General features: G+C 33.0%; 4 protein-coding genes across 6 annotated transcripts; 1 reads left to right on the top strand and 3 right to left on the bottom strand.

Moving 5' to 3' along the window:
- Positions 1–10447: 10447 nt before the first annotated feature.
- On the top strand, positions 10448–12706 carry LOC139086516 (uncharacterized). The gene has a single exon (XM_070634981.1). The coding sequence runs from the start codon at positions 10448–10450 to the stop codon at positions 12704–12706; it is 2259 nt and encodes a 752-aa protein (XP_070491082.1).
- A 1787-nt stretch (positions 12707–14493) lies between these two features.
- On the bottom strand, positions 14494–19973 carry ect (ectodermal). 3 transcript variants are annotated; one of them, XM_070634199.1, is made up of 11 exons: positions 19621–19973; positions 18179–18407; positions 18066–18119; positions 17922–18005; positions 17802–17864; positions 17447–17743; positions 17306–17353; positions 17177–17194; positions 17013–17060; positions 15361–15544; positions 14494–15296 (listed from the first exon to the last, which is right to left on the bottom strand). In XM_070634199.1, the coding sequence occupies exons 2-11, from the start codon at positions 18375–18377 to the stop codon at positions 14675–14677; spliced, it is 1617 nt and encodes a 538-aa protein (XP_070490300.1). In that variant the 5' UTR covers positions 18378–18407; positions 19621–19973; the 3' UTR covers positions 14494–14674. The 3 variants fall into 3 exon arrangements, with proteins under 3 accessions (XP_070490300.1, XP_070490302.1, XP_070490301.1); XM_070634201.1 differs by lacking the exon at positions 17177–17194 and having other exon boundaries at positions 19621–19972; XM_070634200.1 differs by lacking the exon at positions 19621–19973 and having other exon boundaries at positions 18179–19134.
- Positions 19974–20209: 236 nt separating this feature from the next.
- Positions 20210–21844, bottom strand: LOC139085963 (endoplasmic reticulum-Golgi intermediate compartment protein 2). The gene is made up of 5 exons (XM_070634203.1): positions 21651–21844; positions 21246–21575; positions 20886–21185; positions 20717–20827; positions 20210–20660 (listed from the first exon to the last, which is right to left on the bottom strand). Exons 1-5 carry the CDS (start codon positions 21760–21762, stop codon positions 20266–20268), a joined length of 1248 nt encoding a protein of 415 aa, XP_070490304.1. The 5' UTR covers positions 21763–21844; the 3' UTR covers positions 20210–20265.
- A 137-nt stretch (positions 21845–21981) lies between these two features.
- Positions 21982–23191, bottom strand: PQBP1 (poly-glutamine tract binding protein 1). The gene is made up of 3 exons (XM_070634212.1): positions 23052–23191; positions 22828–22990; positions 21982–22761 (listed from the first exon to the last, which is right to left on the bottom strand). The coding sequence occupies exons 1-3, from the start codon at positions 23116–23118 to the stop codon at positions 22038–22040; spliced, it is 954 nt and encodes a 317-aa protein (XP_070490313.1). The 5' UTR covers positions 23119–23191; the 3' UTR covers positions 21982–22037.
- Between the last annotated feature and the right edge of the window lie 1210 nt (positions 23192–24401).

The raw sequence follows: 24401 nt of genomic DNA on the forward strand, positions 1-24401 counted from the left end.
CATGATATAGTGAGCTTATCGGGTTGGGTGTCTGTGATGCGAGCAGTTTGAGCGAATTAATAGATTGAGAATGAATTGTTGCTAATCAATCAACGTGGTCATCGCAATATTGATTATGATTTATTAATATTTCTCATGATTTGTTTTTTCTGCTGTCTGGATCTTTAAATTCACTTACTGGATCTTCCAACTGCAATTCTATTGATTAGTTTTGTCCTTGTGGAAGCTTAATCAATCAAATTTACAAATTTTAATGATCACAATGTTTACTATTCGAAATTCAATGCAAGACTGAAAATTTGTTCAAAAAGGGTCAGCAACTATGAATTAATAAATATTATTCAAAAATCATATGACCGTTACGAACATTCAAGTGGTTTCGACGTTATTTTCAGAATAATACACAAAAATACAGTCAAATCAATCATCTTAAGCTGCAATGACAATAATTCCACTTTAATTAACTGCAATCAATTTCCCATCACTAAAAAAGCGCCTTCATCACCTCAACAACATCATCAATCCATCTAAACGAGTTTATTATGGTAAATAGATAACACAGCACAGTGAAAGAAAAGAAAAAAATGTGCAGATTGCCATTAATAGTCAGCGACGAAAATGATGAATTGAGCTTTTCCTCGATCATCAAGTTTTTATTCGATTAATCCGTTGTTGATTTTTCCCCATTAATGCTTACACTGCTGGATGAAATTGTTTAACAATAAATTGTGCGTATAATTTCTAAAAGAATAATAAATTGAGATCGATCACTACTCAAATTTTGACTGTGGCGTTGGACAGGAATTTTCGATTTTGTTATTTTCATCTCCGCTTAATAAGATAAGTAGTAAGTTTATTTATTAAGTATGCTGAAGACAAGAGTTTGACAGCATTTCTTAAACATTTGAAAGTGTCGCGTAGATAGTTTCATTAATTATTGATTGTTCCGCGTGTGGCACGTGAGACGACAGAAAGGTATAACGAAATCAACAGGGATATAAAGGAATTATAATTGGTGCAAAAGAAAAGGTGACTTAAATTATTGAATAGACACAAAACTTGTTAGTGTCTTTCATTTTCTTAGCTGTGTAATTGTTGGATTAGTGCTGGATGTTAGTCAGTTTGGTCTGTTGACTGTCTTTATGGGAGGAGTTGATGATTCTATAGTTTATAGGTTCTGATTGTTCATGCTAGATAGATCCAGCGATAGTTAACATAGATTCGTCAACATTACAAAGATCCAGCTCAAGTTTTCTGCATTACAATCAACTGAAAGCTGTGCCAATCAGTCTACAACAAATGTGTCTAAGCAGGCAACAAAAAAAGCTTTAACAGCCACTTATCAACCAGTATAAATAGCAATTACTTATATATAATATAAAAAGTATTCGCTAAATCTGACGACAAATCTTTATCGATTAAATCACACGAGAAATGAAAGGTCTTTGTGGAAGAGAAAGATCTTTTTTTTTGGAATGCAATGTCTATAGACATTAAACATGGGAAATTTTCATCTTTTAGTTGTGGAACAAGTTGATTGTTGATTTTTTGTTGCCTTCAATTTTATATATTGCATTTTTCTTCGCATATGCAGGCTTTTGTCACTCTCTTAATAATGTTGTGTGTACACGGTAATGGACAGCAATATTCAAGGAAGTTCGAATGACAAACTTGTAAGAGTCTCTCCAAAGGAATGCACAAGCTTCAGGTTGGAGATATTTTTCCTTATTGCATGCTCATTTAAATTAATTTTTAGTGCAAGTTTCTGGTGGGTGGATGCTGATGTAGTTTGCTGGTTTGTCAGACTGTCTGTATTTAAGGATGGAAAATTGTCTTTCAAGTCTATGTGGACTTGCATTGGTGGTAAGATGTTGCTTTCTTTGTACAAGTTGGAAATTGTCGGTTGTAATCCTTACAATGCCTACTCTGATTGTAAGTGTGCCACCCTTCAGACGAGCTGGTTTGGATAGACAGATTATATCCTTTAACGTCCTTATCATGGCACATAACTCGGATGCCGACATTCGGTTAGCTTCGAAGTCAGACTTCGACTTCTCCAAGTCCTCATTGAGGGTAAGATAAGTAATTGAGATTCTTAGCTTAAATTGGGATTCGAACCTCTATCTTGACAAACATCACTGCCTATACCTTCCATATCTAAGCCCATAGCATCAAACCAACCATGCCATCGAGTGACTTCAACTCAATTGACAAGCTACCAATTTATAAAATTTGCAGATTACTCTCTATACCTAAAATGCGCTCTAACCAGTCACAAGCAACCAAGTCAACCCAAGATCTCATCATGTCCAATCTAATGTGCTATATTAATATTAAATTGAAATCAATTTTCTTTAAAATATTTAATTTTATGATAGTTAAGTATGCCAATTTATCAAAGTCTGTGTACCTCATATGCTAATTCATCATTTTTATCGATGATGATGAATCTCCTCATATACAAAACAGAAGCTCACGATTAGCATTGAATGTTGTACGAAAAATAAAATGTGCATTAATTACAATACAATCGCAGCAATCATAAACAAATGTTTTTTTAAAAAAAAAGTTCAAGGTTATTAAAATATTCAAAGATATGCAGTAGCGCCTCCTTAGTCCCGCACGTATATATAAAAATAATTTTTCAATGACATATCTCGAAAAAGTGTTGTATAACTCTCGAGAGTGAGAGAGAAAGAAGAAGAAATTCATAACGAAATGTTTTAGCAAACTTTCTTTTCATTAACGAAATATGCTGTTTTGCCATGCATGCACATGTGAGTGTGTATATGTGCGTGTCGGCAATTTTTATCAAAAAATGGTATAAGACACATGAAATATATAAGAAGAAGTAATGTTCATTGTATTATTTTCATTTTAAAGACTGCACACAAACACAATAAATGTTAAACAGATGAAAATAACTATTGTGAGCTGATCGCGAAAGCTTTTTTTTATTATATACACATATTTCGGGGAGTAGGAAAAATTATGCTGCGATTTTTTTTTCTGCTATTGAGAGCTCGCGACGTCAGTGCTTATTTGAAAGCGATTATTGCAAGACGGCTTTTTTTTCGGGTGCAGTGAATATTTTGTGTATTAGAATTGTTCAATAAAAAATGTAAAGTATTGTTATTGAGTATTAGGGGAAGTGCTCGCGATTGTGGCTTTTCTCGGAATAATCTACAGTTTATTGTTATAAAGAGATGAAGGTTATGTGATATTTTGGAATTTTTGAATGATTATTTTGGATGTTTTTAACAGTTTTGAGTGGAACTGTATGATTGCTTAGCTATTCTTGGAGCCATTACTATCTAATTGATAACATCCAGTAATTATTAAACATCCAGATAACTATTAAATGACTAAACAAATCATCATCACATTAGAGGTAGTGCATGTGTTGATTACCAATCAAAACGTGAAACAGAACGAACAAAAACGCGATAATCCAATCAAAAGAAAAAATATAAATCCAAAAATTACTATTTTTGAGAGATTTGTGCAAATAATCTTAAGCAAGCTGACAAGCAAACAGCAAACATAAAAGGTGCAAATCGCTGGCATGAAAAGAAAAAAAAATAATATAATATGAAAAAATAAAAGGTTGTACAGCAGGCACGAAAAATGAAAACGAAAAGTGACTAAGACAGTAAATACTTTTACTTTCATTCCATGATGCTAACATTCTATCCAATATAATGCAATAGTTGAGGCTGATTCAGGTTAAGATTATTCGCGGAAGTTAAGTCGTGACTTTATGTCTATTACCGCATCTAGTTACCTATTCAAGTTGAATGCTTCATATTTTTTCATGCAATTGGAAATGCTGAATATGGACAATGAAATTGAAAATAAGCAATTTAAATGCAAGAAAGAGAGATTTTTTTTACTTCTTCTTCTTCAGTTTCTTTAGTTTTAAGACAATAATTGTCTTTTGTTGCTCTTCATCTGATTCATACTGCATCAAATGCCGTGATCAACAAATAAATTTCACTGTGTTTAATTGCTGTTTAATCGTCGCATCTTAACAGAAACAACATTTAAATATCCAAGCGTAAAGAGATTTTACTATGACTTAACAGGTGTTTAATGGATGAGCTTGAGATGATCTTGCAGTTTGGGTTGTTCTGGAATGTACTTTCTGTGACTAGAAATAGAAATCTGTGTATAAATGGCTGTAGAGTAGTGTATTGAGGAAATGGGTTTAAACAAAGGAGTCTTGGTGCTTCTCAATGTTGTCCAAACTGTGAGCCGCAATCCACTAGCGTGCCATTGAACTTTTTTGGAAATTCCACTAACAGCATGTCAAGTGCTATTTCAGTCGTGGCTTGCCAACAAGGTGTGCCGTTACACAAAACAGTTTGAACAACAATTGTGTAACTGAATGGATAAATATGACAAAAACAATTGACAGTGGATTAGTATATTGGTATTATGAGAGGTGAAAAGCAGCAGATCATCCATTTTAAGGGCTCTAGCTTATTTTCGGAACTATATTGGCTAAGGTCGAGGCAGATTTCCTTTCCTAAGCTATGACAATCATACCGGCGCATATAGAAGATAGTTTCTGTTCAAACCTAAACCCGAACAGCATAAAGTGTTGTATAGGGATTCGCTACTTCGCTGTTTTAACAGTAAGACGCAAAGTTGTTCTGATGTCTGATTTTGACCGTTCGTCTTGTTGAGAATTCAATTTTAAGGCAAAAGAAAATAACGGTCATACAGAATTCAAAAAGTAACAATTGTTCAAAATTCAAAAGTGAAGTTCAAAATTGACTTACAGTTTACAACACGTCTTATTTTGTTGCTCGAGAAACCTTCAAGTCATTGTAAATTTGGAACTAATCTCATACCGGCACATATGAATACCCATCAAAAACTGCGCTCAATCCACTCACGTGACTAAACCACCTCAAAACTCATTCTTCAGAAGATGAATCATAGATATCATCTGTCTGTGTGTATAGACATTGAAATTTGAATCATTTCAGTTTTAATATTCATTAATGTATTCATGCTTTACTGTATGCGCTCAAACACGAGAAAATTATTTGATGCCGAAAAAAAAGTTTCACCATGAAAAATGTCTATCTGCATTTATTACACCACATATATTAAATTTGTTACTCACTCCTCATAATTTTCTACTTCTTCTGCTTCTTCATCCATTTTTCCATCATCCACAGACTACTTCTTGTCTATGATTTTTTTCTTATTTCGTAAAGAAAGTGAATTTTATGTTTTAAATGGCCAAGATTGTTACTTTGCTCTTTAATGAACATTTTTTTCTTTTATATAATACTTGCTTACTTACACCGGAATTGTGAAATCTCAGGCCGATTATAGAAATTTATTTTTTTTCTCTCTTTCCTTTCTTCTTCTTTACTGTCTTTTATAATATGTAATAATATAGAGACATTTTTATTATAGAAATTTGCATCAAAATGTTGTGACAACCGCATTTTTTTGTTATATCCAACAAACATTCGATACGTGTGGATAATAAAGACAGTCAATAACTGCATAATATTTTTTTGTGCATCTTTTCACTCTCACAACATAATTTCTATTCAGTTATTTTTCAATTCCGTAGGTCGGAAATATTTTATATATGGACATTTAAATGTTCATTCATAAATGTGATCTGTGGATATCAAGATCAAGTTGAATGTCAAGCATAGATGCAGTGTAGATGACTGATGCTAATGCTACATATTATACGCGCATTTACTTGATCATTAATCAACTAAGAGTGCTTTTGAAGTTCAAATCACGAAGTCAGAGGAATTTAGTGTCGTAGTTGTATGCCCTTCATGTGCATAGATTTCACAATTTTAAGATATTGCATCTTTTATAGGCTAGATTAGAGATTTTAATACAAAATCTATGACGACTTTGAGCTCAGGCCTAGATTAGTATTAGATTCATGCTTTTGCAGAGAATAGGGAATTTAATAGCTAAACTTTAGATAATTTGGTTCAAATATGCAAAGAATTAAGTAAACATCAATATGTAAACAAAGTTGACTTAGTTGCATACCCCTTGAAATTCAAAATTCAATTTCATTTCGAATAAAAACAATAGATTTCAATGCTAGCTAAGATTTTAAGATAGCAAATCAATAGATTCGGATAAGTTGTTGATCGACAATCACTTCCAGTTGCTGTATCTCAATAAGAAAGTGACAATTTCCAATATTTTTTTCAATTTTAATTAAATCTGCAAACATCAAAACAGTATATTAAGTCCATAAACTATTCAGACGGATGATCATACAGACAAACGGATGGACATCCATCCAGTTAGACAAGAGCAACTTTTACCATCAATTAAATGCATCGTCTTTTTTGTCTACATACTCTAATTTATTTATCAACGTGAAATTTTTCCATCAACACAGACTCGCATGAAATGATTGAATGTTGTGTGCCTTAAAATGCTTCAGTTTTCGTTAAACGAAAAAATTAGAAAATCAGAGCACCTACACGTGAAGGCATGCTGAATTCATCTTCTTAAAAGCATGTTGATTAAGTTTTCTAAAGTAATCAGCAATGTGGAAACAGCATATAATATTCATAGGAAGCAAACAGTGACTTTCTTATGAGACATAATGATGTCTTATGTAGGAAATGATTGTTAGGAAGTAACAATACTCATTTTTTGTTTGTAGATTAAAATCTACTTAACAGAATTGTGCATGTTAAATTGGTTGCAAAATGCTTTTTATGTAGTTTGATGAAGAATGGCATGTTTGTTCTGTCAAATCAACAAAATAAAGTCATTATACTTATTCATGACACTGTTTGATGCATGGTCGGTTCCTATTGGGAATTTTGAATTGTATTTCATGAAATTCATGATTTGTAACTTTATAATACAAGCAAATTACTATCATTGATTTAAATGGATTAATGGATCATGATTTTAAATCAGACATAAGACTATAGGCATGAAGACAACCTATTGTGCTGTATCATTATTAGTTTTTTTGCCTAAGGAGACTTTGGAATCTTAATGGAAATCAGAAGGCTTATGTAAAATTTATTATGGTTGGATATCTATGGCGCATATTAGCATGGAATGTATTTGCGATATCAGCAAAATATTCAAATTTGAGCATTAAAAATAGTGGAATTTTAAGAGATCGAAATCACGATTAGCTGAATTCTGGAATCTTGGGTCGATTTCTCCAGAGGTGGTACGGTACGGCTCGGTATACAGTCCCGTCCTAATAATGCATCGATGGTATCACGGTACCTTACCAGTAGTGTGCCTATACCTTACCGACTTAGAGAAATCAGCACCTGCCGGGTCATTTGTCAGTCGATGTAAATTCATTTATTTCTGCCTTAAACTTCCAATTGAAGTAAAAGGACATCATTTACCATTAACAGAATGATCACATCACTAACCTCCATATTTTGCCAAAAAGATGACTCAAATATTACAAAATATCTCGCCGATTACTTAATAATCTCAAGCTCACAGAGATGACTCAAAAGTAAATAATATGGAAATTTTTTCGGAAATCCTCTCGTCGTTTTACAATATTGTGCAAATCAGTCCATTTTTTTTGCGGTCTGATGTAAATTTATTTCATAAAGACATGGTTATATATGTAGATTATCTTACTTTCTTCTTCCATATTGTTATGTATGTCGAGACATCCTAAGTGGAGAGGATTAAACTTGCTAATTTGGAGTTGAAATTGAGATCATTTTGTGGTTTTGTGGGAAAAATTGAGATTTGTTGAAGTTTTCTTGATCTTGAGAACCTTAATTGGCAAAGAGCATGTATTAATGGCATACAAAGACCTCTACGGTACCTAAAAGCACTCTCTTTGCCTGTCAGGGGAATGAATCAAGAACGAGGTAGAATAGCACAAGTCGGTAAATCCGAAGAGCACAATGCCGGCGTGACTTTGGGATGATGCAGCATTTAAATCGAGTTCGGAACAAAGCCAGAGCCACGCCTGCCTTGGAAGAGACTTCTTAATTAAGATACAGATAGTCAAGATGAAGAAATTGCAATAAAACACAGTCAAAACTTCTAAAGTCCTCTTCAAAAGTCCAGTCTTTATTAAAGATAGAATTCGAAACAATCAGACAAACTCAGTCCAATAAAAGCATGTTTAGAGACTAATCAGGAAATACTCCATGCATCACTTCTCTCTAATTTTCACCAATCTAGATCCAAGATTCATAATTAATACTCGATTAATAATCCAAACAACTTGATAGTCAATCAACTGAAATATTCAGCCTGATTGTTCACAAATCATAAATTTCAGCAACAGATAGTCTCAATTTGTAGATGTATTTAGCTGCAGCAAGACAAACAACTTCAAATGCCTGATATTCATCCTGAATACTTGGCAAATTCCATAATCTGAATCTAAGCTACAAAGAGTGAATAACCTCAATTAAATGTAGGCATATCCGACATATGGATAATTTGATTACAATAGGCTCATTTTCTCTTAAAATAGAGATTCATTAAAATGTCAAAAAGTCAATATTTTTGTATCATTTTAAATCACTATGCTAACAATTCCAACATCGACTATTAATCATACATTCAAATCACATCAATTAATAAATAAAATAACCGCTGATAATTTCAAATGCGTTCGTTGAGTTCCAGGAAGATAAAAATCGAAAAAAAGTAGTTTATCATATATTCAGACTCACTCTCGTTACTGGATATACCCTTCATAATTGCTCAATTAAGCATAATAAAAGATAAGTGAATTTTGTATTTATTCAAATTTTTTTCATTGTTGCTGTTGCCTTTATTGCTCCAAAATTATGAATATCTATATATTAATTTTCGGACAGCATGTGTAGAGTGTCTGTCAGTGAGAAAGACTGCAAAGAGAAAGAAATATCCGAAAAAAAAATCGTGAAATGAATTACGCGAAAGTGTGCTGTTTGTTGAAGTCTTGCTCTTAACTTTGGATGCGTCATAAACACGAAACAGAAAAGAAGGTGATGGAAGCGATAACGAATAAAAAAAGAAAGAAATGATGCCCGAATAAATAATAAAAAAAAATCTGTTAATTAGTGAAATATAAACTAATCAAGTTTTGCACCTACCTACCTACCATCATCGAGAAGAGAAAAGCCACGAGCGTGTTGCGTGAAAATAAAATTTTGTTAGCTCTTCTGTAGATTATAACAAGCATTAAACACCCAAAGCGGAAAATAGTTGAAAATTCATTTATTTTTACTTTATTTTCTTCTCTCTTTTTCAATAATTCGGAAGAAAAGTTATCAGAGCTGAAAAGAAATAGTTTTCGTCGAGGAGAACAGCATACAGCATTATCAACAAAGAAATGAAGACAAAAACGCAATAGCAATAGTGAAATTCAAGAGAAAAATGCGATAATTGCAAGGGAAATCCAATTTTTTTAACAATAAAAATTGCAACGTGAAAAACAATTTGTTTTTGTGGTGTAATAAGCTTAAGCGTGTGCGAAAGAACTACAAGAAAAAGAAAAGATTAATACTTTATTTTGGGGTTTTGTGCCTCAAGCAACCAGAAAGGAAAATTTGAAACTTTTTAAAGCAAATTTATTGGAAGGCGGAAAAGGAACAAAATTAAAGGTTTGTAGTTATTTATTATGTTTAATGGCACCAATTCGTGTCGGGCACAATGACTTTTAAGATTGCTGTGTTAAGTGATTCGAAATTGAGTTGAATTTAAAATCGATTTGCGAATTTTACAAAAATAATTTGAATTTTCTTCATTGAATGCTTCGTAGAATGTTTCGTCAAACTTTCATTGTTTCAAAACAATCAAATTCAATATTTAGAAAGAAACAAAATTTTAACGGGCAAAAATAATTTGAATTATCTTCGTTCAATGTTTAACGAATGTTTCGTCAAAATTTCAAAACAATCAAAAGTGTGAAATAAGAAAAGTGTTTAAAAAGCTGAATTAAACTAAATTAAGATAGCAAATCAAGATATTGAAGAATTTCATAGACAATTTCAACTTTATCTTCGATCAGTGCTTCAAAGAATTCACTCAATTAGTCCAAATTAAAATTCTTTCAATAAATAATTCAAGTCAATAATCTGTGCAAAAATATCTCACGTATCCAACAATTTCATAACTTTTAATAACTTCACATCCATATACAGAGATTAAGAGTCGACACAATGTCTGAGAAAAAAATTTCTCAAAGTCTTAATGTGAAAATAAAGTAATATCTGGCAGATATTATGTGATACCTCATTTACTATAAAAGTTTACATGATTACAGACTCTCGATTTTATTTTAAAATTGCGATTTGTATGTCTGTGACGATTATTTCCACTTTCTTTATTCGCAATCTATTATATGTGTAATAAATTATATGAAAAAAAAAATATCACTATTAGGTGGAAGTAAATGGTAACTTAGCTTATAATATGATGCCTTCTCTTATTTCAGATGATGATGAATAAAAGTCATTTTACTGTCAGCCTAGTGCTATTGGCTATAGTTCAATCATATGCTGAATCAGTGAGCGGAACGGGATCATTTACAGTAATATCGCCTGAGAGTGAAACAAATACTGCCAAGCCGAAGACGATTTATAAACCGACTATAACACGAACAGAATTAAAAGTATCCAGAAGCTTAAATCCAGACAGCATGCAGACACTTAATGTCCGAACGAATGACGGAGGGATAGCAACAATTCTGGTTAAAAAGCGTGATGGTAAAACAACAACTAATAATGAACCACGACCAGCCTACTACGATGTCAGTAATCCATACTCCCGAGGCGAAATTAAACGCGGTTTCTTTGGACCCGTTCAAGTGCTTGAAAGAGTCGAAGATTCAGAGTTAAAGAAAATGCATCAACAACAAAAACAATTTGAAACTGGACAGGTTTACAACAAAGTTGTAATGCAGCCTGTCACAACATTACAACAGCAATCAAATATGAGAAGTCCGTATCGATTTGCAGCACCAAATGACGAAAAGTCAGCAAATATCATAAATTCATTTATGAAGCATGTTCAGCAAGTAGAAAGTACACGATCAGCTCGATCACCATCCGATGGCATACCAAATGATCGTGCATCAGTACATACCAAAATACCAGAACCAGTGACAATTAATTCTGATTCAGTTTATGTTAAAGATAATCAAAATTCAAAACGCGGTAGATCGCTGATGGAAATTGATTCGGATGGCATTCCATTAATTAATGGTATACGTGTTCCTGATGATGAAAATGATAAACGCCAAACATGGAGAAATGCACGTGTTATTAATGGAATATTAACACCATATGAAAATGGATATGTTCCGCCTCGTACTGTCGAATATGGTCAGTTAATTTATCCTGTAAAGAAAGAAGACAATGAGAGAATACAAAGTAGACAAAAAAGTATCGGTCCTTTCACAACAGCTGATAACTTCTCTGAAGAATCGCGTGAAAGTGAAAATGCAAGTAAAGGAATCGGACCGTTCAGTGTCAGAGATATGTTTTCATCACGTAGTAATACACAAAGTACTGGAATTGGACCTTTCTCTGTTGCTGATAATTCGAGGTCGTCAAATGCTAAACTTATTGATTACATAAAGAGAATTAATGATCAGGAACATCGGAAGGATTATTTTGCTGGTCGTGTACCAAAAGATATTGGAGGTACACAACAAATTCAAAGACGAATGTTGATTAATCCAGGCAATACATACTTCCCGCCATCATCACTTTATTCAGTTGAGAAGGGTAAGCAAGGTGAAGCTGTCTCAACAGCACCAATATTACAGTATGCTCATCCAGAATTTGGTCTACAATCTGTTGGATCATCACAAGAGGAACCAAAAAGCAACTTCAAGTCACAAATCAGATCAGAATATTATACAAATCCAAGTCCATATCAACAGAAGCAGTCATCGCCAAATGCACCAGTTTATCAAATTGAACCAGCATTAAATACTCGTGAGTATTACAGTTACCAAAAAATGCCACCTCCTCCACCACCACCAATGTATAGTAGCCAAAATCCACATTATAATCCAAATTATTCCTACATTCGTCGAGTTAAACCTGAACAGCCTTTTTGGATGAAAATATCTGAGCAATTCAGAGACACGTTTCAGAATGGCTTTCAACAAGTACAAGATATAGCCAAACCTGTTATGGATCCAATTTATGAAGCCGGTGAAAAAATTTCATATAATTTAGGATTTTCATCACAACAATCGCCAGGTCATTTACATGCACAAGAAAAAGTTGGAGTTGTGCCACATAGCGGTTCACAGTCATCATACATTATACCAGCATTAGGTGTGTTAGCTGGTGGTGCTGCATTAGGTCTCGGTGCTGCTGCCATGGGAAGAATTTTCGATATAAGTAGCTTACTACAGATGAGATCGAGTGGAGAGCAGGAACAATTAGACTTAGATCAACGAAGAGCACTCGATGCAATTCGACGATATCCAACAACAACACTTTATTTAGTAGACGATAATAAAAGTAATAATAGTGACGAAAGTCGAAATGCAAAGAGTAGCGAGGAAGTTCCTTCAACATATGCAACATCACAAGCACAACCAAAATCATCAAATTTTTATGAAGTCATTGCCATACCATACGAGAAACAACAGACAAATTCAAATGATTCAAGTATTGATCCAATATCAAGAGCATCATCAGCAGAACTAATTGGTCATCAACGTCGGAAGCGAAATAAATAAATAAAAAGGAAGCTTAGATTATTGCTTATTTAAAAATTATTTAATTTATAAGATACTTAAATGCATTAGGATCATAGATGAATTAATTTTATTTCCAAGATATTTAATTACAATGAACTGATTTTGTTGTTAGCAAAAAAATGAATTAAACTAAATGAATATTAAGGGTTATCTTAGTTTTACTTAATTAAATGATCTTAAGACAAGATAAGACGAGAAAACTTTTTGTAAAAGAGAAAAAGGAAGGAAAAATTTGAAGAAAAATAAAAGAAACTTTTGTAAAGAAAATTGTTTGGTATTTTATTGATCAGCTGGTTCCTGTTTTGATTTGGAGATCCAGGAAGATTCCAGAGCTCGAAGTCGACTCGGATATTGTATAGAGTTGAGTCTACTTGAGTCGATTTTCTAAACAAAATCCTAGTTGACTTCGAGATCTGGAAGATGAATCTCAAATCTAAGTAGAACTACCAAATGTTGTTCGGAATTGCCTCTAATAGATGACGAACAAAGCTTATTCCATCTCTGACTTCCGTCTGCCAATTTCCAATACTTTCAATTCAACAATATTTCGACTTGAAGACTAGATTACTCCAAAGGCTTCTCAGAAAAGTGTCGCCTGAAGCTGGATCTATCGCTGGCTTCCACTTGCCAATTTCCAACTTTAGATTAAGCTCAATTTAAATCCAAGCCTTCTCTGTTCAAAATTTATAATCCAACAACCTTGAAGCTTCAAAAGTTTTTCCAAGCTTTTGTTCAAAAAAGCTCCAACAAACTTTTAAATAAGCTTTCTAAAAAATTCCAATGAAGCTTAATTTAATGTTCCAAAAAAGCTTCCCAATAAAGCTTACCTTCTATCACTTGATCATCATACAATTTGATACATTAACAGCAATAGCAATATCAATTTGTTTATATGATACGATAAAACTAGTGAAAGTTGTCAAGTTTGCAATAAGAAGATTTTATACTTAAAAAAAATTTCACTATTAACAGTAAGCAATAATTTTTCTGGGAATTATAGTGATGAGACACAACTCAATATGTCATAAGCTAGAAAAATTTCTCTTTCTAAAGTGCTCAATGTACAGGCTTTATGTGTGAATGGGATTAATTTAATAGACATGGAGTCTAATAGACTCATCACTTACTAATCTGTGTAAGCATGTGATGATGAATATGCTATGACACATTTTACAACAGAGTTGCAAATAACAGGTGACTGCTGCAGGCAAAGACCGTACAATTTATTGGTAATTTGTATGGTTTTGTAAGAAAACAAAGGAATTGTACGGTTCTGGCCTGTTACAGATGCTTGTTCGCCACTCTAGTTCACAAGCTTATATACATACTTCTCTGGATGTCCAGATCAATTGTGATTCAAGGCATCACTCAGTTTTAGATCTGAAGCTGGATCTAGTGAAAAATAACCCGGAATTTGATTAGATTTTCCCTGGGATCGAACCCGGGTCGTTAGAGTCGGTTGTCCGACGCTCTAAAAACACTACGCCACTGCTGCGTTTTAATTGCTTAATTTTCATAAGCAATCAGCTGTAAAAGTCCTGGAAGGAAGCTGCCGATAAAGACAGTACTGCATTTAGAATTGGCAATTAACAGGCGGAAGCCGGCGATAGAACCAGCTTTAGTCGTCATCTGAAGGAGGCCATGGATCACAGTAAGTAAGTAATCAGCTGTAAACTTGAGAATTAAGGAACAAAAGAAGCTTTAAAATTCATCTGTTGATTTTTATTCAAAAAGAATTTTCTTAACAAAAAAGAAAAGACGTTCCAAAAAAGTAATAAATTAAATAAATAAATAAATAAATAACTTAAATTAAGTTTTTTGTAAGTTTTCTGCAATTCCTTTCAGAAGTTATTCCTTTTTCATTTGCAGGCACTTGTCACAAAAGAATGTTTTTGAGTCTAAAAATTCCAGAAAATTGAAATTTTTTAAACTTATTGAAAATACTTTTTATGCTGCATGCGCGAGTGATGTCTTGGCTGCAGATCTAAGTTTCTTTGATACAATGCGTGCAATGTTGGCGCTTCTCTTACCAACAATTTGACGTAATGATGGCTTATTTTCATCGGCATCAACTTTAAGTTGCTTTGGTTGTTGAACTTTGATTGAGTGAAGTGATGCCTGTCCATTGACTACTCGTAAATTAATTCTACCATAAATTTCATGTGTTGTTGCTGTTGCCATTTTGATATCACGTTTCTCTTCGGTTTGTTTCTCAACTTTAAGCATCAATGGACCTAAGACGAAATTACTTTTTACAGTTGTAAAATCAGCACTTGGGACAACTTTGACATTTCCGACTCTCTTTAATGATGCGAGTCCATAAAGTGTAGCTTTAGCTTGCTTTTGTTCAGTTTGCTTCTTTTGTGCAGTTTCAGTTGTTGGTTGCTTCTTTGTGCTGGATTTGCGTTTGTTGCTTTTCTTATGTGCTGGTTTTGGTGCCTTTTGTTTCTCAACTACTGGCTTTACTGGTGTTGGCACTTCTTCTTCAGCAATGGCACGAGCTTTTACTTCTGGCTTTGTTTCAACTACTGGCTTCTTCTTGTTCTTCTTTGTCTTCGGTTTGTTACTTCTGTAAAGGAATTAATTAATTAGAAATTTTGATTCCATTGTCTCATTAGTGGCTCATTAATTACTTTTTCTGTGACTTTTTGTTGGATGACGTTTTTACTTCAGCTGCTTCCATTGACAATTTAACATTAACTGGATCATAGCTCTTCTTTAAGATTGTATTAATTCTTTCATAGATTCCATCAACAAATGTATTGTATTTGGTGACAAACATGTCAGACATTTGTGCATTTCCATCATCCAAAGCGCCTGTTAAAGCAAATATTAAAAATGTTTTATTTTTATTTTTATTTTCTTTAAAATTAAGTGCAAAATGCCAATTAACATATAAACGATCTTGCGGTGACTCTCACTAACGTGCTACGTGCTAACGGTAATTTGAACTCAAAAAAAAGCAAGAAACGTACAGAAAATGCTTAATGAAATACGAAAGAAAAAAAAACGACGAGAATTTATCGTAAAACAATGTCGCAAATTCCATGTCTAATTAGTTGCATCGGAAATCCTTTAAAAGGTAAACTAGAGTAGTAGCATAAGTAATTAGCTTAAGTGGAGTGAAGTGACTTAAATGAGATGTCTTCGGCATACTAATAGACACATTTATTTGATGTGAGAAAAAGTAGAAAGATAATAAAATGTGCAATAAAGCTACGATGTGAGAAAATGTGTGATAATATGATGAACATGCTTAGTTTAATTGATTTATGATGTTTTATCTTTAAAATGGAAATTAACGGTCAAAATAAATTTGAATTTTCTTGGTTCAATTTTCAACGAATGTTTTTGTTAAATTTGGCGCAAAATCTAGTGAGTTGTGAAAAATTAATTAAAATCAAATTACAGATCAAGGAACTGAAATAAACAACTGTAATTTCATTTCCAAGAATGGATGAAACATGGGGAAAATGTCAATATTCAAAATCTGATGACAAATAAAGGTAAAATTGATTAAATAATTCTCATAGCATCTTTCACAACATCTCCAAAAGTTTACATCACTGGATCTCAATAAACGTCAATATAAATTTACAATCCAACTAAATTTATGCAGATATTCAAATCACAATCTCATGAAATTCAAATATCCAGAACTCATTCGAGTCACACCAAAAAACAACTGAGAGAAAATGAAAATCAAGCGGTCAATGGACTCATAATATAGTCACAAATAATTTATACACGAAATTATCAATCAGCAAGCAGTTGTAATTCAATATTTAAAACTCGTTTTACGCAAAAAATAACGAGTCAGAAGACATTGCGAAAAAGAAAGTTTATTTTCGTCAAAAAAAAGTTTTCCTTTCCTTTCGCCGTCAATAAAAATCTGATCTGAACTACATAGATTGAATTAAATGGTAAATGCTACATATTTTCTTTCCGTCTTTCACACAGTGATTGAGCCTCTTAAAGCCACGAGACTAATAATATCAATCACGTTTATGTTGTGTTTCAAAGGAAATCAAGAGAAGAAAGTCAATACGCCTGTTGTGCATATATGTAATTTTATATATGTTGTTCATGAACTTGAATTGGATAAATGAGAAATAAGTGTATATAGGAACATGATAAAGTGGGTCACTTAAAGTCGTATGTGCTAGTTACGTTGCGATATGTGAGAACCAGTGGAATTTCTTATAAGTTATTTCTATTTTATTGAGTTGTCACCAAGAAAGTTTTATGGGAATTAGAGGCTAGTAAGCTTAATTATTCAACTCACGTGAATTCTTGGCTTCGATCAGTTCTCCACCCAAGTCGTCATCGTCATCTGAAAGTTTAGATCAATAAAGCATTAGCATTGTTAAAATTTATCATGCATGACATGATTTAATGAATTGCATATGAAGGCATGATTGTTATTTATAAAGCAAATAAAGCTCTTACCATCGTCTTCGTCATCGTCTATATAATTTTTAATTTAGATTTTTTTGTTCAAATTGAGAAGGCAAAGCATAAATGAGTAATGAGTGAGTAACTTAATGATTCAAATGAATTGCAATGTTTTTAACTTACCGTCATCATCATCATCGATCACATCCTCAATTCCACCCTCATCGTCATCTAAATAAACAATTCAAATTAGTTCTAATTGCCATGACATTCTCAAGTTACAGCTGTCAAGCCACAGCCTTAATATATTGAATTACTACATACCGTCATCGTCCTCATCATCAACAATTGCTTCCTCACCAACTGGGTTGATGCTATTGTTAATTGTTGCAGCTTGATCTAAAGCAGCTTGTTGTGGATCTTTTGCGCCACTTTCGGCAATAATTTCATTATTTAATGTGACATCATCGACATTGTCAGCAACAGCTTCATCTGGCGTGATAATTGGTTGTGAGTCTGATGAGATTGGTGATTGGGATGGTTGTGATGGCTGAGCTGCTTGTTGAACAACTTCTTGTTGGACTGACTCTTCTTCATCATCTTCGTCGTCATCGTCATCATCTGTTGTGGGAATTTAAATGTTTATTTTAGGTATTTTGAGGATTTTTGGATAGCTTACCATCGTCATCACCCAAGAAACCATCGAAGATTGACTCAATGTAGTCGTCATCGTCATCATCATCTGAGTAAAGCTTTCAATTATTGATTTAATTAGCAAAATTAAGGATGTGGAACTTACCATCATCATCACCAGAAGCAGCTTGATTTCCAGATCCAGGAGCTTGATTTCCTGTTGCAACTGGCTCATCTTCGTCTTCGTCATCTGTTATAAATCAAAATTCACATTAATAAATGCTTCATAATGTAAATCAGTAACTCTTACCATCATCATCGTCATCGAAAGGATCACCAATGTCATCATCATCATCATCGTCGTCTGAGAATCAAAATCATTAACATCCGTAACTCAATATACAACTCAAACTCATATCCTACCATCATCATCGTCATCATCATCATCATCATCATCAGCTGATTCTCCAGGAATTGGTGGACTTACAATTGATCCACTTTGTCTAGCTACTTCCTTGTTATTTTCCGAAACATCATTCTTTTGAATAGGCGTTGAATCAACAGTTGCAAAGTAGCACAGAGCAACGACAAGTGCAAAGCACAATGTTGTTGATAGTCTCATAATTTATGTGAAAAAAAGAAGTTTTAAGCGCTTAATTTCACACAGTGTTACAATTTTATATATCCAGTCAGTCAGTCGATGAATGAATGAAAAGAAAGCAAAAAGAAAAGAAAAGATCAACAAATGATTAATCATCACTTTCGGCAGGCAGGCAAAAGTGACCAAGTGAATAAATCGTCTCAGCATGTTTATTTTCTTTTTTTTATATATATGTTCCACATGATCAACAGAGATACCATCAGAAGTAGAATTTGTAGAGATTGAAGAAAAAGTAGGTAATGCATCCCATAAAAATATCGGTTAAATACAAAACAGGTTCTGACTTTGCTTTACTTTATTTTTTTCGCTTTTCGCTCGAGTTTTATGATAAGTAAATAGGCAGTGAAATCGAAAACTGTTATAGAACGGTATTAATTATGAGATTGTCGGGATTCCTTGTTCCCCATTCATGATTTTAAGCACTTTCGTTTTAGGAATTTTGAGGTTATTCTGAAGAACTTCCAGAGATTTAGTGTAAGAATTGATCCCGCGACCCTCAAGGATTCATAAGGAAGCTACTCGAAGATCGAGATCAATTGGGACTCCGTGTAGATTGCATCATCAACTTTGAGTTGCCTGGGAATAAACAGCTTCAATTTAAAATTAAGTACGCATTGATTTATTACATTAGAAGCTGAAAATGATTGATTTTGGCTATTTCATCTAAATTATCACCACTAAATCATCCAATTATCAATCCTAAAGCTGTTAAGCGTATAAAAACTCTAAACAACTCAAAAGCAAAGCTTGCTTAGATACAAAAAACTAAAATTTCAATTTGTAAACAAAAATTTAAACTTTAAATTGAAAAATCTCTATCGAAACTCGGTAGCGAATGGTCATCCTCACACGTTATCATGTCCATTGTTCTTTAATTTTTGGACGTTTTGTATCACTTTCATTTAACTGTATAGTTCTTCATACTTTTCATTTAACCCACATTTTCATTTGCTTGTTATTTTTACTAAACTTTATTAATGAAATATGAAAATAATATTCAATTTGTATCTATTGTGTTGTTTTTTTGTGTGTGGCTATATCTAACTATAAACGTCTAACGGCAGTATATCCAAAAATTATTCGTTCACAAAAGCACTACAATATGCACTCAATAATCATAAAATTCAATTATTTTTTTATTATTTATTTATTGTGCTGCATGTCCATTGATTGATTCTTATTCGACACTATTTTTGCAACTTACATTTTGACACCAAAAAAAAAATATATTTCTAATTAATAATTCCTAATGGGAGATTCTCACTAGTTCAATGATAGATAACTTCTGAGTAGCAATGGACTCAAACTTTCCTATTTATATTATCCAACTCATTGCGGATTCAATTCAGCTGCTCCAAGAAGAAGACAAAACTGCTTTTGACTCTTTCACTCTTGTGGTAAATGGTAGACATTGGAGCGATAGTGGATGTAAACAATTCAATACTATTATACTGATACGCACGTGGTTTGAGAAATGAAATGAGACGGCATCAATTTGGGAAAAATGAGAAGTATTAAAGAAAGAAAAGAAAAGAAAGAAAAAAGTCTTTTTTTTATGCGAAGACTCTTTCGTGTGAAACTGGTTTAAGTACCATCATCAGAGTTTCATCCATTGAGTTCTATGTGTTGCATCATAAGTACTAATTAGATGTCTAATGCTGGTGCCAATTAGTTTGAGAATCATTTTCACATAAGAATAATTCTAATGAGACCATTTTCAATGATAACTGTGATTATTCACAAGATTCACAGGAAAATAATAAATAAAAAATATAAAAAAGCAAGCCATGAGATTAGTTTTGTGTAAATTTTCTTTCATTTATTAAGCTAGAAAAAAGCAATCAACAGTTTATTTGGTCGTTAAGGTAATGGGATCAGAACTGAATAAGAGATTATTTGTCAGTAGATTGATGTTGCCACCTTTTCCTTCGTTATGAGATTCTTTAGATGATTTAGTGAGAACATCATAAATGTTTGCGGTTTTTTGTGGATCAACTTTGAGTGGTAATTTTTCTTGACTCAATGCGTAAACTTGCGGTGCAAATGTTTTTAGAAAGCTTTCCCACATTTTTAATAGAATGCTGTTAACAAATGACGAGATGACAATGATTCCAGCTATTACCGAACACATTCTTATCACAAGTTTAACAATGTTCTCGCGTCCTAAAAGGACATTAATTCTTAATGCACTAACATCATATTTTATGTAAATTCCAGGCATTCCGTGCGATCCGTGATCATGATCTGTAAATTGTCAATTTATTAATAGTAACAAGCTATTAACAGTTTTTCAAACATACCAATTATACGAGTGTTCTCTTTCACACTATATTGATATGTCTTCACATGCGACACGAATGTTTCAATGTCTGTCGGAACTATTTCAATGTAATACATTATCATCGCTTTTTCTGTAAATAGATGGGAAAAAGTAACAACAGCCAGCTTAGATTATGCAACAAAACATACCATCCATAAATATTTTCTCTTCATATTCTAACGGTTGAACGATTCCAGATTGTGGATCACCAAAACTCAACTTGGTAATTCGATGTGAAAAATTAGCCTTGACATCATCAAATAGAATGTTTAAATGAAGGTGACCTTGTGGAAAGTGTAAAGACTTTCCTTGTGTCACATGAAAATTACCGGCAACTTTGTTCAGTTTCAGACTTCCATGAATTCTACAGGCATCGTATGGTTCTACTGCTTTGATACTTCTTTGTGGCATTTTTACATTAAGGAACTCATTTGTTTTGTACATAATTTCTGGATATAAATAAATTTTTTATGGCTTAATAAGCTTGATAAATCTAATCGTAAACCAACCTGCAATCGAATGATATTCCTCAGTCAAGTATCGATTCAGATGACTCATATAGTCAAAATGTTGCTTTTGTTCTGGACATAAATTCCACCAAGTATCCTCTTCCTCAATTACGCCGAATGAAAATGTATTTTGATTTGTACTATCTAATATATCAGCCCCAATATTTCGACAGGGCATCTTCACAGTCATATCGAGATTAAATTTTATGTGCTGTAGAATGTCTGTGTCAGGCTCAAATCGAAAAATCAGCGACGTGTCAAAATAATACTTAACTTCTTTATAAATTACTAGAATTATTAATAATCTAGATAGAATTGACACTGTGCCACCTAAAAATATTAATTATTAATAAGTAATTGATGGATATCCGATAAACAAATGTTTTTAATTTTTATGTCAATTACCTATATTTGATTTTTGCTCTATTTCTTCTGGAAGCTTGTTCATTTTAAATGCATCTAATTCTCGGAATGAATCCAAAGGATTTGTTGTCTTTCTTTGCCGTAATTCCGACATCTTGAGCCTTATTTCCTGCAAAAATTCACATTCAATGTTTTTAATTCAAACTGTTGACGAAGTCTTTTCAAGTGTTCCTATATGCTCAACGCACAGACAATTCATCGAAAACGATAAATTAATAAATTTCTTACTCGCGTCCCCTTCGTAGTCTGTTTATGTCTGAAACATATGATATTCTTAACATTAGACCGGCTATTAAATTATTGAAAGTTCTGATTCCATTAATTATACTCAAATCTTTATTTAGTCATATTTTCATCTTAAATACCAATTTATTCCATTTCATCGCTGAATCGTCTTTGCTTCTCGGTAGGTTCATCGTCCTCATCATCAGATTTGTCCGACGATTCATCTTTTTTCTTGCCTTGTGCCCTCAAAACATCACCTGGCGATGGATATGGACGCATTTGATAAAGTGGACCACTTGCTGTTGAGTCTGCAGACTTTTCTTCATTTGACAATCCAGCACTCCATCTGCCTTTACCACATTCACCGTAACTTGCTGGATCCATTGGATCAATGACATCAGAACTTTCATAAAATTGTCGTCGACCTTTTTTGGTTCTTAAAATTTTCTCCAAATCTCGTGATTTTGTCTTCTTTGCCGCTTGGATTGGTTTCTGATAACGATCCTCATGTTGTGGTGGTGGACTTCTGTTTGCAGGAGGTGGCATCATTTGTGCTGCTGTAAGTTCAATTTCATCTGGAGTGTCCATATCAATTCGATCCTTTTCACTTCTTATTATTGCTGCTGATTTGCTTAAAACTGCTTTCTTATGAGATGGAGGCAGCCATGAGACGAGGTTATCGTCCTTATTCCAGAAATAATATGCCTCACAACCAGGATCCCAAATGTAAACCCAATTGCCTTTCTTCGGAAGTGGATATTTCTCCAATAATCTCTGGAATCGATCTTTGTAACTCTTTGATGGCTTTTCTGTTCCTTGACCCCATCTCTCGAGACAAAAGACTGTACAAACATGGTATACATTCCACCTGTGAAATTGATTAATTAATATTTTGTTAACAATACAGTGTAATAAAGTAATAAAAGATATTTACTTATTCGGACATCCAATTACTCCTTCCTTTGTCTGTTTAAATCTCCTCTTTAATTTTTCCATCCATAAGTTGTCACCAAATCGCTTCCTTGATTGATATTCATAGTTTTCTGGATTAATTTCATCCTGATCGTCGTGACTTTCCACAAAAACTTCCTCTTGAACTGAAAAATTCACAAAAATTTAATTTTCACTGATTTATTGAATTAACTTAATGTTCATTACCTTTCGGACCATCTCCTACTAATCCTCGTTTCTGTAATTTAGCTAAAAGTGCTGGCGGAAGTGGCATTTCCAATTAATTTAATTATTTTCCAAATCAATATCAAAAATTATTGTTTTCTAATGTTTACAAACATTGTTTCATCGCAACATCATCGACATTTCATCGAATGTTTTTCTGTCATTTGAAATATCCGTTATTTTCTTAATCACCACGTGTTCTTAATGTCTCATAACTAACAAGTTTAATTAATTGATTTCTATATAATAATTTAGTCATTTTAAATGCGCTTTTTTTTCGCTGATTCATCAGAGATATTTTAATGTTATGACTCACACCTTAATCCGATTAATTCAAGTGATGAGAGTAAATAATATTTAGCACGCATTATTGCAAGGTAATTTGCTGCAAGCAAGTATTTGTGATTTGGAATTGATTATTTGTTGATTGAATTGATAAATGTTCTAGAATCTGTGATAAAATGTGTTTTAATTTCACAAAATGTCTCAATTGAATTAAATGGAATTTTATAAAGTGAAAATTAAAGATTTTCATCACGTTGCGCAGCTCAATTAAGTTCAGATTAGGTGGACTTTCTCTATTATCTATCGAATTTTCTGGAAGGATTTTGGATTTTGTCTTACGAAATCTTGGGAAATTTTTGAATTCCGAAGAATTTGAAGCAATTTACATTATTCAGCCCAAAATTAGGTCAAGATCAGCTGTCAGTGCTACCTCATGTCTTGCCGTCAACGTGATGATGTAGCGGCGACCTGTCAACTGTTTTGAGATGCTCGAGTACAGTATGCTGAGATATTACTTAATTGTTCGCATAAAAGAGCTCGAATTATGAATAAAGAAGTCGACGTCAAGCTCTGCTGCATAATTAAGAATCAAAATTTCATTAAGACTCCTACTTCTTAGATGAATCAAAAATTTCACCCCAAAACATCCTTCCTGAATAACCAAATACAGTCATCCAAACATTATGTCATAAAGCTTCTGCAACAATAATCGTAGGAGTAGAAGTACATAGTTAAATATCATATTTCGATGACTCTTCAAACTAAGTATGTGAAAAGGAGATATTTTCATCATTAGTAAGCTATCCTTGAAGGTGTAAACTAACTCTATAGAGAAATCTGTGAATAATAGTGTGTATAAAGACGTTTAAAGCGCTTTTAGCTAGTCTAAGTTAAGTACCTTGATAGTCAAATAGTTAAGGTCATTGGCTAAAATTTGATATGGCAACCCGAAAGTCTTGGGTTCAAATCCAGCCACATTCAAATTTGTCGAATTTTGAAAGTTTCTATACTTCGACTGCTTAATGTCCGAGATCAAGCCATGATTGG

The sequence above is a fragment of the Chironomus tepperi genome, unplaced genomic scaffold (assembly GCF_022539635.2).
Source record: "Chironomus tepperi strain 1889 unplaced genomic scaffold, CSIRO-AGI_Ctep_v1 contig_85, whole genome shotgun sequence".
Lineage (NCBI taxonomy): Eukaryota > Metazoa > Arthropoda > Insecta > Diptera > Chironomidae > Chironomus > Chironomus tepperi.

Excerpts from the sequence above, each read along its gene's own strand:
- LOC139086516 (XM_070634981.1), top strand. The coding sequence starts at position 10,448 with ATGAATAAAAGTCATTTTACTGTCAGCCTAGTGCTATTGGCTATAGTT.
- ect (XM_070634199.1), bottom strand. The coding sequence starts at position 18,377 with ATGAGACTATCAACAACATTGTGCTTTGCACTTGTCGTTGCTCTGTGC. Across the intron at positions 17,865-17,921 it reads TGCTTCTGGTGATGATGATG|ATGATGATGACGATGACGAC; the intron begins GTAAGTTCCACA and ends AGCTTTACTCAG. Across the intron at positions 17,744-17,801 it reads TTTCTTGGGTGATGACGATG|ATGATGACGATGACGACGAA; the intron begins GTAAGCTATCCA and ends TTCCCACAACAG.
- LOC139085963 (XM_070634203.1), bottom strand. The coding sequence starts at position 21,762 with ATGTCGGAATTACGGCAAAGAAAGACAACAAATCCTTTGGATTCATTC. Across the intron at positions 21,186-21,245 it reads GGAATATCATTCGATTGCAG|AAATTATGTACAAAACAAAT; the intron begins GTTGGTTTACGA and ends ATTTATATCCAG. Across the intron at positions 20,661-20,716 it reads AGAGAACACTCGTATAATTG|ATCATGATCACGGATCGCAC; the intron begins GTATGTTTGAAA and ends GACAATTTACAG.
- PQBP1 (XM_070634212.1), bottom strand. The coding sequence starts at position 23,118 with ATGCCACTTCCGCCAGCACTTTTAGCTAAATTACAGAAACGAGGATTA. Across the intron at positions 22,991-23,051 it reads AGTAGGAGATGGTCCGAAAG|TTCAAGAGGAAGTTTTTGTG; the intron begins GTAATGAACATT and ends TGAATTTTTCAG. Across the intron at positions 22,762-22,827 it reads GTAATTGGATGTCCGAATAA|GTGGAATGTATACCATGTTT; the intron begins GTAAATATCTTT and ends TCAATTTCACAG.